Source organism: Mercurialis annua, linkage group LG3 (assembly GCF_937616625.2).
Source record: "Mercurialis annua linkage group LG3, ddMerAnnu1.2, whole genome shotgun sequence".
In the NCBI taxonomy this organism is placed as follows: domain Eukaryota; kingdom Viridiplantae; phylum Streptophyta; class Magnoliopsida; order Malpighiales; family Euphorbiaceae; genus Mercurialis; species Mercurialis annua.
Genome location: NC_065572.1, coordinates 33345594 through 33360484, shown reverse-complemented (window position 1 = coordinate 33360484; position 14891 = coordinate 33345594). Strand labels below are relative to the sequence as shown.

At 33.1% G+C, this 14891-nt stretch overlaps 1 protein-coding gene across 1 annotated transcript; it reads right to left on the bottom strand.

Moving 5' to 3' along the window:
* Window positions 1-6084: 6084 nt before the first annotated feature.
* Window positions 6085-13632, bottom strand: LOC130015258 (uncharacterized). Its single transcript, XM_056105031.1, has 7 exons — window positions 13588-13632; window positions 7650-7682; window positions 7515-7565; window positions 7248-7427; window positions 7075-7179; window positions 6654-6737; window positions 6085-6339 (listed from the first exon to the last, which is right to left on the bottom strand). The coding sequence occupies exons 1-7, from the start codon at window positions 13630-13632 to the stop codon at window positions 6085-6087; spliced, it is 753 nt and encodes a 250-aa protein (XP_055961006.1).
* Window positions 13633-14891: the final 1259 nt, after the last annotated feature.

The following is a 14891-nucleotide window of genomic DNA, read 5'->3' as shown; positions in this document are numbered from 1 at the left end:
TTGTTTTTTCACGTTTTAAACGTTTGGCTTAAATTGCTAAAAATGTGAAACGTTTGGATTTGTTTCGTAACGTTTGTAAACGTTTGGCTTCAATCACTAAAAATGTGAAATGTTTGGATTTGTTCTGTAACATTTGTAATCGTTTGGCTTAAATTGCTAAAAAGGCGAAACGTTTGGATTTGTTTTGTAACATTTGTAAACGTTTGGCTTAAATCGCTAAAAAGGTGAAACATTTCGATTTGTTTCGTAACGTTTGTAAACGTTTGGCTTAAATCGCTAAAAAGGGGAAACGTTTGAAATTTCGTAACGTTTGTAAACGTTTGGCTTAAGTTGCTAAAAAGGTGAAAGGCTTGGATTTGTTTCGCAATGTTTCTAAACGTTTGGCTTAAATTACTAAAAAGGGAAACGTTTGGATTTGTTATGTAAAGTTTTATGCGTTTGGTTTTGTTTCGTAACATATGTAAACCTTCGGCATAAATCGCAGAAAATGTGAAACGTTTGTATTTGTTTTGTAACGTTTGTAAACGTTTGGCTTAAATTGCTAAAAAGGGGAAACGTTTGGATTTGTTTCGTAACTTTTGTAAATTTTTTGCTAAAATTTCTAAGTGGCTTAATTGCATAAAAAATCACCTACTTTCGCGTGTTTTTGGTATTTAACATAATCTTTTTTTCTTGGCATAAAAAATCACCAACTTTAATTTTTTGGCATATTTGTCCACGGGATGTGAAACGGCGTCGTTTCGAATATAAAACGGCGCCGTTTTGCGCTTACTTTTTCATAGGAAACGGTTATGTGGACGAATATGCCAAAAGATAAAAGTTGATGATTTTTTATGCCAAGAAATAAAGATTATGTTAATACCAAAAACACCCGAAAGTTGGCGATTTTTGGTGCAATTACGAGGTGACACGTTTGGATTTGTTTCGTAACCTTTGTAAACGTTTAGCTTAAAACGCTAAAAATATAAAATTTTGGATTTATTTCGTAACGTTTGTAAACGTTTGGCTTAAATAACTAAAAAGGTGAAACGTTTGGATTTGTTCCGTAACGTTTGAAAACGTTTGGCTTAAATCGCTAAAAAGGTGAAACGTTTGGATTTGTTCCGCAACGTTTGAAAACGTTTGGCTTAAATTGCAAAAAAGGTGAAACGTTTGGTTTTGTTTCGTAACGTTTGTAAACGTTTGGCTTAAATCGCTAAAAAGGGGAAACGTTTGGATTTGTTTTGTAATGTTTGTAAACGTTTGGCTTAAATCGCTAAAAAGGTGAAACATTTGGACTTATTTCGAAACGTTTGTAAACGTTTAGCTTAAATTGCTAAAAATGTGAAACATCTTGATTTGTTTCATATCGTTTTAAACATTTGGTTTATATTGTTAAAAAGGTGAAACGCTTGGATTTGTTTCGTAACGTTTGTAAACGTTTGGCTTAAATTGCTAAAAAGTTGAAACGCTTTGATTTGTTTTGTAATGTTTGTAAACGTTTGGCTTAAATTGCTAAAAACGGGAAACGTTTATATTTGTTCTGTAGCGTTTGTAAACGTTTGGCTTAAATCAGTAAAAAGGTGAAACGTTTGGTTTTGTTTTGTAACCTTTTTAAACATTCGGCTTAAATCGTTATAAAGGTGAAACAGTTGGATTTGTTTGGATTTGTTTCGAAACGTTTGGATTTGTTTCAAAATGTTTGGATTTGTTTCATAACGTTTGTAAACGTTTGGCTTCAATCAGTAAAAATGTGAAACGTTTGGATTTGTTTCGTAACGCTTGTAAATGTTTGGCTTAAATAAATAAAAATGTGAAACGTTTGGATTGTTTCGTAACGTTTACAAACGTTTGGTTTTGTTTCTTAACGTTTATAAACGTTTGCCTTAAATCGCTAAAATGGGGAAATGTTTGGTGTTGTTTTGTAATGTTTGTAAACGTTTGGATTTATTTCGTAACGTTTTAAACATTTGGTTTTGTTTCGTAACTATTGTAATAGTTTAGCTTAAATCGCTAAAAAGGCGAAACGTTTGGTTTTATTTTGTAAAGTTTGTAAACGTTTGGCTTAAATCGCTAAAAAGGTGAAACATTTGGATTTGTTTCATAACGTTTTGCTTAAATCGAAAAAAAAGTGAAACGTTTGGATTTGTTTCATAACGTTTGTAAACGTATGGCTTAAATCGCTAAAAAGGTGAAACATTTGGTTTTGTTTCGTAACGGTTGTAAACGTTTGGCTTAAGTCACTAAAAAGGGGAGACGTTTGGTTTTGTTTCGTAACGTTTGGATTTGTTTCGTAACGTTTGTTTCGTAACGTTTTAAACGTTTGGTTTTGTTTCGTAATGTTTGTATACGTTTGGCTTAAATCGCTAAAAAGGTGAAACGTTTTGTTTTGTTTCGTAACTTTTGTAAACGTTTAGCTTAAATCGCTAAAAAGGTGAAACGTTTGGTTTTGTTTCGTAACATATTTAAACGTTTCGATTTGTTTCGTAACGTTTGTTTCGTAACGTTCTAAACGTTAGGTTTTGTTTCGTAACCATTGTAAACGTTTGACTTTAACCGCTAAAATGGCAAAACGTTTGGATTTGTTTCGTAACAGTTTTAAACGTTTGGGTTTAATCGCTAAAAAGGGGAAACATTTGGATTTGTTTCGTAGCGTTTGTTCGCATAAATAGCAAAAAATGGGAAACGTTTGGTTTTGTTCCGTAGCGTTAGTAAACGTTTGGCTTAAATTGCTAATAAGGTGAAACGCTTAGATTTGTTTCTTAATGTTTGTAAATGTTTGGCTTTTATTCGTAACGTTAGTAAACGTTTGGCTTAAATCGCTAAAAATGTGAAAGGTTTGAATTTGCTTCGTAAAGTTTTCAACGTTTGGATTTGTTTCGAAACATTTGGATTAGTTTAGTATCATTTGTAAACGTTTGGCTTCAATCACTAAAAAGGGGAAACGTTCGGATTTGTTTCGTAACGTTTTTAAAAGTTTGGCTTAAATTGCTAAAAAAGTGAAACGCTCTAATTTGTTTCGTAACGTTTGTAAACGTTTGGCTTAAATTGCTAAAAAGGTGAAACATTTTGATTTGTTTCATAACCTTTGTAAACGTTTGGCTTAAGTCTATAAAAAGGCAAAACATTTGGATTGTTTTCGTAACGTTTGTAAACGTTTGGCTTCAATGTGTAACGTTTGGCTTAAATGTGTAACGTTTGGATTTGTTTCGTAACTTTTGTAAACGTTTGGCTTAAATTGCTAAAAAGGTGAAACACTTGGATTTGTTTCGAAACGTTTGTAAACGTTTGGCTTAAATTGCTAAAAAGGTGAAACGCTTGGATTTGTTTCGTAAACTTTGTATAGGTTTGGCTTAAATTTCTAAAAAGGTTAAACGCTTGGTTTTGTTTCGAAACGTTTGTAAACATTTGGCTTAAATCGCTAAAAATGAGAAACGTGTGGATTTATTTCATAATGTTTTAAACGTTTGGTTTTTTTCGTAACGTTTGTAAACGTTTGGTTTAAATCGCTAAAAAGGTGAAACATTTGGATTTGTTTCGTAACATTTGTAAACGTTTGTCTTAAATTGCTAAAAAGGTGAAACGCTTGGATTTGTTTCGTAACGTTTGTAAACGTTTGTCTTAAATTGCTAAAAAGGTGAATTTGTTTGATTTGTTTCGTAACCTTTGTGAACGTTGGGCTTAAATCGTTAAAAAGGTGAAACGTTTGTATTTCTTTCATACATTTGTAAACGTTTGGCTTAAATCGCTAAAAAGGTAAAATGGTTTGATTTGTTTCGTAACGTTTGTAATCTTTTGGCTTAAATTGCTAAAAAGGTGAAACGCTTGGATTTGTTTCGTAACATTTATAAACGTTTGACTTAAATTGCTAAAGAGGTGAAACATTTGGTTTTTTTTCGTTAAGTTTGCAAACGTTTGGCTTAAATTGCTAATTATGTGAAATGGTTGGATTTGTTTCGCAACGTTTGTAAACGTTTGGCTTAAATTGCTAAAAAGGTGAAACGCTTGGTATTGTTTCGTAACGTTTGTAAACGTTTGGCTTAAATCACTAAACATGTGAAACGCTTGGATTTGTTTTTTCACGTTTTAAACGTTTGGCTTAAATTGCTAAAAATGTGAAACGTTTGGATTTGTTTCGTAACGTTTGTAAACGTTTGGCTTCAATCACTAAAAATGTGAAATGTTTGGATTTGTTCTCTAACGTTTGTAATCGTTTGGCTTAAATCGCTAAAAAGGTGAAACGTTTGGATTTGTTCTGTAACGTTTGAAAACGTTTGGCTTAAATCGCTAAAAAGGGGAAACGTTTGAATTTATTCCGTAGCGTTTGAAAACATTTGGCTTAAATCGCAAAAAAGGTGAAACGTTTGGTTTTGTTTCTTAGCGTTTGTAAACGTTTGGCTTAAATCGCTAAAAAGGTGAAACGTTTGGATTTGTTTTGTAACGTTTGTAAAGGTTTGGCTTAAATCGCTTAAAAGGTGAAACGTTTGGATTTGTTCGTAACGTTTGTAAACATTTGGCTTAAATTGCTAAAAAGGTGAAACGTTTGGATTTGTTTCGTATCGTTTTAAACGTTTGGTTTAAATTTCAAAAAAGGTGAAACGCTTGGATTTGTTTCGTAACGTTTGTAAACGTTTGGCTTAAATCGCTAATAATTCAAAACGTTTGTATTTGTTTCGTAAAGTTTGTAAATGTTTGGATTAAATCAGTAAAAAGGTGAAACATTTTGTTTTGTTTCGTAACCTTTGTAAACATTTTGTTTTGTTTCGTAACCTTTGTAAACATTTTGTTTTGTTTCGTAACCTTTGTAAACATTTTGTTTTGTTTCGTAACTTTTGTAAATGTTTGGCTTAAATAAATAAAAATGTGAAACGTTTGGATTTATTTCGTAACGTTTACAAACGTTTTGTTTTGTTTCATAACGTTTATAAACGTTTGGCTTAAATCGCTAAAATGGGGAAACGTTTCGTGTTGTTTTATAACGTTTGTAAACGTATCGATTTATTTGGTACCGTTTTAAACGTTTGGTTTTGTTTCGTAACGTTTGTAAACGTTTGGCTTAAATCGCTAAAAAGGTGAAACGTTTAGTTTATTTCGTAACGTTTGTAAACATTTGGCTTAAATCGCTAAATAGGTGAAACGTTTGGATTTGTTTCGTAACATTTGTAAACGTTTTGTTGAAATCGCTAAAAAGGCAAAACATTTGGTTTATTTCGTAACGTTTGTAAACGTTTGGCTTAAATCGCTAAATAGGTGAAACGTTTGGATTTGTTTCATAACATTTGTAAACGTTTTGTTTAAATCGCTAAAAAGGTGAAACGTTTGGATTTGTTTCGTAATGTTTGTAAACGTATGGCTTAAATAGCTAAAAAGGTGAAACATTTGGTTTTGTTTCGAAACGTTTGTAAACGTTTGGCTTAAATCACTAAAAAGGTGAGACGTTTTGTTTTGTTTCGTAACGTTTGTAAACGTTTGGATTTATTTCGTAACGTTTTAAACGTTTTGTTTTGTTTCGTAATGTTTGTCACTTCAAGAAAACGGGGCTTTAGCGACGGAAATATCGGTCGCTAAAGCCCTAATTTCCGTCCCGTCGCTACACGTTTTATCGCAAACTTATTTAACGACCAAAATCATGTCCACGGCTAAATTTGCGACGGAATATTCTGTCGCAAATATTATGCATTCCGTTGCGAATATGTCTCTAAACGATATGATATGGAGACGTATTTGCGATAGAATTTTTAGGATTTGTGACAGAATATTCCGTCGCAAATCTTAAACATTCCGTCGCAAATGTACTTAATTTGCGGCAGATTTCTGCCGTTTTCCGCTATTTTTGCCGTTTTTCCTTGTCATTTTCAAAATGTTAAATCCAGTAATAATATTTATTTATAAATCACAATCAATTGAAACTGATAAATAAATATGTATATATAAATATCAGAGTATACATATAAACGTCAAAAAAGAAAAAAAAACGTATTATGTTTGTAATAAGATAAGCTAACACGAACACTATAAAGCTATAGTGTCGTCATCGTCTAGTGGGGTAGGTGGGGGCTGTGGCCGAAACTCTGCAGGAAGGTTAGGCATCATCCTTGCAATCTCCTAACGGACCAGCTGGGCCATAGTCGCCGCCTGCTGCTCCTGAGCCAGTCGCAGACCCTCCTGAATGCCGGCCTGCACACGTCGCTCGACCTCCTCGTCCGCCTGCTCCGACGAACTAGATGAGATGCCTCGCTGCAGCTTGCAGCTTGTCCCCACATACCTGCTGCTCATGGAACCCAAGCCGTACACACGTTTCTTCTTGTGATTCCATCGATGTCTACACACACCTGGGTCTCGTATGAGACTCACTACTTCCTATAATTAGTAACTCTTTACTAATCAGGAGAATAAACAGAGGTGACGATCTTCCCAGGATAATGCGATGCCCTTATTCGTAGGATCCTATCGATCGTGAACGGTTATTTAGATCACTTGTATAATTGAATTTGTCACTCATATTCTTAACACCTTAAGAATAGATTCTATCACAATGTGATAAGGACAATACATAATAAATGAACACTTAGTTGATGAGACATTTAGTTCAAATAGAACATATATATCTTTGCCATTGGGATTAATTCTACAAATATACATGATCAAATGGCCCTAGGGCACATACTACTAACATCGTACACTGCCGTTGGACTCGAGGATCTACCCTCTCCGGTCGGAGACTGTGTCGCAGCGGCAAGCCTCGCAATGTTGGCGTCCTACAAAACAATAAAAAATATATCAGTTGTGTTTTAAAACAATTAAAAATGTATAACATATTAAAATGTGAACCTAATTTCTAACCAAATTTCGACAGCATTTCCTCTATAATACGAGCATCACCCATTTTTCAGGGAAGTCCTGCAAGCAAATTACAATATATAATCCAACCAATAAACATGTTCAATATAATCTAGCATTTGTAACTTGTTAAATTCAAATAAACAATCTACCTTACCATATTTAACACCATACCAACAAGAATTTTCAATTTGATATATAATTTCCGAATTAATAAATTCGACTTAGAGAATTATAAAGTTAATAAGGACTTACAGTCATATCCTGAGCCCGCTTGTCGACCGGCTTCTTGTCAGCCTTCGTGGAGTGAAGGCGAGTGTACAGCTCTGTTGCATTCGGTCTCCGGCCAAGCGTCCTTTCCTACAAAAAAAATACAATTGAATTAGTATCAAAATAAAGCAAATATGTTATTTATGTATTTTAATTACTGAATTTTGAAGCAAATCATCTCCTCGATATGCTTTGATAGTAGAGCGAGATCCACTAGTATGGCGGACAGGTCCAGAACTAGCGCCCGCTGGCTTGCTCATCTGATTTGCTCGGGCTGTTTCTAACCTCTTCCTCTCATTCTTTGAGTTCCAGAACGCGTTCCAAGCATCCCAGAATTCCTGAGTCACAGAGATATGCTTCTATTTCGTCCTTCTCATCCTGTGGATGTTGTCTTTGCAGTGGTTTGCTGCATGGGCCATGAATACCTGTCTGATGACATCCTCGCTGTAGGCCGACCTATCCCTCCAGAACTCTTTCTGCAAACAGTAAAAACATGTGTTGTGAGTTAGTTTTTTCAAAAAAATCATAACTTACTAGTATTAAATTGCAAATTTAATTACCTGGAACTCCTGAAAGTAAAACTCTCTGCTCCGCTGTCAGAAAGCGCCATGCTGTTCCATTATCGAACCTGCACTTCCTAAAAATCTCCCGCATAGTTTAACATAAAAATCTCCCGCATATTTGGATTTCTTTCGTAATGTTTGTAATCGTTAGGATTATATCGCTAAAAAGGTGAAACGTTTGGATTTGTTTCGTAACGTTTGTAAACGTTTGGCTTATATTGCCACAAAGGTGAACCGCTTGGATTTGTTTCGTAACCTTTGTAAATGTCTGGCTTAAATTACTAAAAAGGGAAAACGCTTGTATTTGATTTGTAAAGTATGTAAACGTTTGGCTTAAATTGCTAAAAAGCTGAAACATTTGGATTTGTTTCATAACATTTGTAAATGTATGGCTTAAATCGCTTAAAAGGTGAAACATTTGGATTAGTTTCTTAACGTTTGTAAACGTTAGGCTTAAATCGCTAAAACGGTGAAATGTTTGGATTTGTTTCGTAACGTTTGTAAGCGTTTGGCTTCAATCGCCAAAAAGGTGACCGTTTGGATTTGTTTCATAATGTTTGTAACCGTTTGGCATAAATCGCCAAAAAGGTGAAATGTTTGGATTTTTTTCGTAAAGTTTTAAACGTTTGGCTTAAATTGCTAAAATGGGAAACATTTGGATTTGTTTCGTAATGTTTGTAAATGTTTGGTTTAAATTGCTAAAAAAGTGGAATGTTTGGTTTTGTTTCGTAACGTTTGTAAACGTTTGTCTTAAATCGCAAAGAACGTGAAAGGTTTGGATTTGTTTCGTAATGTTTGTAAACGTTTGGCTTAAATTGTTAAAAAGATTAAACACTTGGATTTGTTTCGTATCGTTTATAAACGTTTGGCTTAAATTACTAAAAAGGTGAAACGCTTGGATATGTTTCGGAACGTTTGTAAACGTTTTAAATTGCTAAAAAGGTGAAACGCTTGGATTTATTTCGTAACGTTTGTAAACGTTTGGCTTTAATTGCTAAAAGGGTGAAACGCTTGGTTTTGTTTTCGTAACATTCATAAAGGTTTGTCTTAAATCGCTAAACATGTGAAACGTTTGGATTTGCTTCGTAACGTTTTTAAACGTTTGGTTTTGTTTCGTAACATTTGTAAATGTTTGGCTTAAATCGCTAAAAAGGTGAAACACTTAGATTTGTTTTGTAATGCTTATAAACGGTTGGCTTAAATTGCTAAAAAGGCAAAACGTTTGAATTTGTTTCGTAATGTTTGTAAACGTTTGGCTTAAATTGCTAAAAAGGTGTAACGTTTGGATTTGTTTTGTAACTTGTAACACCCCGTATTTTTCCGGCTTGTTCCGATGAGTTTTCCGATGTGTTTCGGGTTAATATGTAATACCCCGTTTTTTTTTTTTGAACTATTTTTTTTAAATTTTAATTTTATTTTTCGTCGAGATTAGGTTATTTATTATTATTAAATATTTTATTTAATTTTATTTGAGTTGTTCGTTGATTCGTTCGCGGTTCGAATCATGTTCATTAGGTTAAGTAGGTTTGACCATAAATTACTTAAATTTATTAAGCCATGCTAGAGTAAGCCCATGCAAAGTTAGGCCCATGCAAATGTAAAGTGTAGGCCATGCAAAGTTAAGCCATGCCATTGTTAATTTAGCCATTGGAATTGAGAACAGGTTTCACATTTAGCTGTAGCACCCGTTCTTATTCCCTTAGCTATTTAAGTTTTCTAAACCCTAATTAATTCCTCATCAATCTCTCAAACCCTAGCCGTCATTCACTCAAAAACATTTTGAGACATCGTCACCTTCATTCCTTTAATTCAATCTCAAATCCGGTAAGGTTTCACGTCTCATTATTCATTATTCCTTTCGATATCGTAACGCCGCTTAATAACTTGAGTTGTTCGTTATTCTAGCATCAAGCTGAGGTTATCCTCATCGGTTCATCTATCATTATCATTCTCGATCATCCTTACGCTTTGTTATCGAAAACAGTACGTATATCTTTCCTTCTCTTGCGCCGTTTCGATTCGTCGCTTGCTGAATACAAGTTGCTGTCGTTTCTTATTAATATTTTGCTGCCACTAGTTGTTGATTTCAGAGGTTATTATGAGGAGTTATTATCATTCTCGCTGGTTAGAAACATTAGGCTTGGTTTCTCTTGAGTTTGCGTGAATCATTCATTGTCAGTGTCTTTATCTTTGTTTTCATATTTCTGCCGATTTGATTCTTGCATGGATGATATGGCTACTGTATTTAATTTGAATTCATTATTTGGCTATGTTATTTGGTTTGGAATATGGGCGGCAGTGTCAAAATTTCAAAAGGGTTATGCAATATTTGGTTTGAATTGTTATTCATATTAAGTTTTTGGTTTTTGATTTCATAAATTGGGTTTCTGCAACTTGTTATGGTTGCTTGAGGAAGATTAATAATGGACGGGGTATTCTGTCAAAATTGTTGGGATTATTATTAAGGTGGGTTTTTGTTGGGCCATATATTGATTTTTGTTTTTAATTTTGAATTTCAAATTGTTAATGAGCCATTTGATTTTAACTACTTTGGGCTTAATTTTTGTAATCAAGATTTCTTAATTAAATATCGATTTTTGAAACCGGACTTTAAATTATCGTTTTAATTTCTAAATTGCTAATTTTTCTCATTATTTTAAAAATAAAAAAATACGGTTAGTTGCGATAATATTTTTTTAAATTGTTTTTGGGTATCATTATTTTAAGTTTAGAATTTATATATTAATCTTATTATATTTAAATGATTTTGATTATTTATTTTGATTATTATAAATGGAAATTGGATAATTATTTAAATTACTATTTGGAGATTTTGGCTTAATGTGCCAAGTGGCTAAATTACTATTTAGCCCTTAAACGTTTTTAAAACTTATTTAATTAAGTTTTTGGTTAGTAACTTTATTCTTTGTTTTAATTATAAACAAAACAAATTAATTTGATTTCGAATATCTATTTGGCTAAAATATAGTTTAGTCCCTAATTGGCTAAAGTACAGTTTAGTCCCTAAACTTTTATAAATTTAAAATGGTTAAGTTTTGGTTGTAACTTGGGTTACTTAAAATTGAAGTTATTGAGTTCTGCTTTTAAAATGGATTATTATTTATTCGAATTATTTTATAAATATAAACTCGGGTTTATATTTGATAGACGTTTTTGAGTCGGGTTAGACATGGGTCACCCGACAAGTGAGGTTAGTTTGGTAGTTATTGATAACTCGGTTAACCCACTATTTGGAAATTAATTATTATTTAAAGATTATTAAATAATATTTATAAATTGGATTTTAAAGCAAGAACTCAATAGACTTGTATTAATTGGGCTTTATTACCTATTGGGTATTTTTTGTGTTGTTCTGGATTGTTTTATTCCGACGTGTTATTTGTGCTAGTCCTATGTGGTGTCTAGTACTCTCTAGATTTAGGGTCTGTTTTTAATAATTATTTTATTTGTCTAGACCCGTCTACTGTTCGTACTTCAGAGGCGAACCAGGATTAGTTGCTTGCCGGTTATCACGTGGATTAGCAAGCAGTGAGTTTATATTCGCTATTTACCGCTTTATTAAGTAAATTGTTATTTTTAATATTATATCTATACTGCACGTATATTTCCAACTGTTTTTATATTATGGCTCTTAGTTGGAACATGCTACCTAATGGGCATCATTAGGACTGCGTGCGCACCGGTAATGATCTGGGAAAGGTAATTATGGTAATGTGGTAACTCGGTGTGAGCATAGCTCTCGGGACCAAGTAGAGTAACTCGGTGTAGCTCAGCTCTCGGGACTCTGGTATAAGTGTGGTCAGTGGTAACTCTGTGTAGCTCAGCTCTCGGGACCAGACCTGTTGGATTATGTTTATTATTTAGAATTGTGGATTAGGGTTCCAACTATTATTTGTAATATTGTATTTAAATGTTTTAAACGGTTTTAAAGGTTTTCCACTTAATAAATGTAGATAGTGGTATAAACTCATCTCAGTATATCTGACCCCGTTGTTTTCCCAATTTTCCCCAGGGTTATGATCTGAGAGAGTCTGGTGATCTCCGCATTTACTTTTCCTCGGAGGTTCCATTTATTTTAGTAGAACTATCAAACTATTTTATTCTTAGACCGCAGTAGTTGACTAGACGTCTTTATTATTATTACAGTTGTTTGTCGGATTGGCCTGATTAATTATATTGCTCTGGCATGTTATATGATTATTTCGGATTATTTATGTTATGCCTATTTTTAGACTCAGAATTGGATAAGCATGTTATATTAATTATTGAATATTATAACTGCTAGATTTAGGCTGAAGTCTCGGTTGCCCCCGAGTATTGGTTTTCTGCAGGTTTATCTTATTGTTGTTTATCCGAAAGGCTAGCTACGGGTTTTGGTACAACCATACCCATACCCTAGCGCCGGTCACGATTCATGAAAATGGGTCGTGATAAACTTGGTATCAGAGCTTTAGTTTCAAACCAAGGCTAATTGCTTGATATGTGTTTACTCTGTTAAGTATGGTTGTGTCTTAGGAACTACTGCGGAATTAGGATTCGTGTCTTGTCTTTTAAAACGTCATCTTTTGTTTTCAAACTTTCAGCCTACATCCTATAGGTGATGTCTGTCAGTCTCTATTTAGTATTGGTGCTATGATTGATAATTTATTTCACTTGGATGTTACTTGCTGTGTTTTATCATGTTGAGGTTATTTCACTTGGGTGATTTTAATTGCTTATGATTTCTCGGGAAATATATTGTTGATGATGTTTTCTAAATTCATACTTGGGTATTATGTTGTTTGAAAAACTTTGGCTTTATGCCACTAATGGTTTTAAATAACGATGAATTATATGGTAGTACAATTTGGTTTTGGCCGTAATTGTTGGGTGCTATTTACGTTAGTACCTATGAAGATACATTTAGGCGTTAAGCTAAATTTTGGGTTACATTTTAAAACGTGTTTTGGTGGTCATACATTGTTTGACCACATGTTGTTTAAAAAAATATTTTCATTGAGAATATTTGTTTATTCTGATTTGTGTTTCGACACAGAATCATAAGAGAAGTTTGGTTTTAAATTCTTAAAAAGTTTGATTTTTGGTTGAGTTACCAGTAAAAAAGAAATTCTTGTATTTTGAAATATAATGTTTGGCTTGGTGTTAACAAGCGATGATTTCAAAATGATATTTTATGAGATGAGCCATTATTTTAAGAATTTAATGTTGATGTTATTTTATCATATTGTAGTATGTCAGCATGTTAAATTTTTGGAATATACGGAATAGATGTTTGAAATCAAAGATTTCTCACTTGAGTTTTAAATTACCGTTTAGCGGTTGGATTAAGTTGAGCTCTCAAATTTCAAAGGATGAAATTTTATTAAAATATTGTTCCGGATATACAAATATTTTGAATACGTTTTATAAACGATTGTTTTGGGTCCGACTTGGGTCACCCAAATTTAGGAGTTAAGCTTGGGAGTTGTAATGACTCGGCTAGCTCGATGAATTTATGGTTTGAGATACTTGGGTATCCGTTTTAAGGCAATTGATTAATAAGAAGAGACTTTTACATAAAGTGATTTTGTTTTAACCGTGGGGCTCAACAAAATTTGGAAGTTTTTGTATTTGACTTTTAAAATTCAAAATAAAAATTTGTAGTTCTTAAAGGATGATATTATTGCAAGTTGATTCCGATACAAAGATTCAAGCTTGTTGTATCATGTTTTAATAATTGCCTTTAACAATGATTGAGTTGTTTTGCTGAATGGCATGTTTGCATGGCTTATAATTTACAAATTTGGTATCCCTTAGAAATAATTTGCGTTGTATAACTCGCTTGTCTGTTGGACTAAGTTGATTGTTTTTGTTTTGTCTCTTTGTGTGGTATATCACGTGAGAGGATTTAATCATGTGGTCGTGGTTGACTTACCTCGATGTATGGTTTGAACTTTGAGTAAGACCTCCGTTTAGCCATGTTCGCCTTGTTCGGTTTTGCTCTTGTTTCGTGGATCGACACCTTTGGGTTTCGATGTCAAGAAAAACGAGGGGAGTATTTCTCTTGAATGGTTGATGTTTTTTTTGTTATCCTGAAAGGATATTGGAAATTTTGAACCGAGAAGATAGGCCGGTGTATTTATACACTGGTGTTTTCATTAAGTATGATGATGCGATGCGGAAGCTGGCGGTAAATTTTATAGGAATGTATGTAATGTGTTCGTTGGGTATAATTTTCAATTACAGTTGAGGTTAGTTGGATATTTATGCGGAAGAGTTGTAACAGAATTATTAGGTTGAGTTGTTTTTAGCATCGAATGTTGTTAGGTTGCAAGTAAGGAATTTGAGTAATATTTTAAGTTTGTAGAGTGCACATCTCACAGAGTGTAACGTCTAGCAAATGTTTTATTGTGGAATTAATTTCAAAGGTTGATTTGTTAAAATATTTGAAATATTTTCAAAACGTAATTATGCCCAGACATATCATGAACATGCATTTGAAATGTCACGAATAGGATTGCATTGAACACTAAATATGTTCACTAAATAAAAGATAAATCAATAATTTATACATGCATAATAGTACATGCATCACGTGCATAGTAATGATTAGGGTTGGATGCAACTCTTTGGGGATGAGAGATGTCATCACCCTGGCGCACAATTATGTAAAATGGATTTTTCGATAAAGTGTTTTGAGAAATATGTTTTGAAACGATCTCGCGAGTCACATTGTGATAAATTTATTTATAAAGTTGTTGGATTTCAAATGATTTGAAACTGTTACCGAAAGGTAGCTAGACAAATACTCTGTGATGATGGTGGTGAATTACGGACGATTACATTGTTAGAGATCGGTTAGTGTTTTCAAAATCTTATGCTTCTCAGGAAGTAATAATGGCTTTAAGGTTTGCGCTCGAGATTTTTTTTGATGTCCTAAGTGCGGTATAGAGTATTTCAGAATAGAAAGCTTTCTTGATAATTTCCTTTTAGTGATTTAAGGATTAGTGGAATAAGGATATTGGTTATGCTCATGTGTGTGTATACATTACGTTTTTAAAAGAAACTTTATCTTTTCAGATTTGAAATTTGGCTAAGTATTTTGGTGTATTGATATAAGGCATTTTTATAAACAAAGAGATTGCATTGCAAATCTTACCCTTCTGAGGAGAGGAAGAAATTTTGCCAAATTTAATTCAAGGAACACATTTTTTTTTGGGTTAAACGATTTCTTCAAAT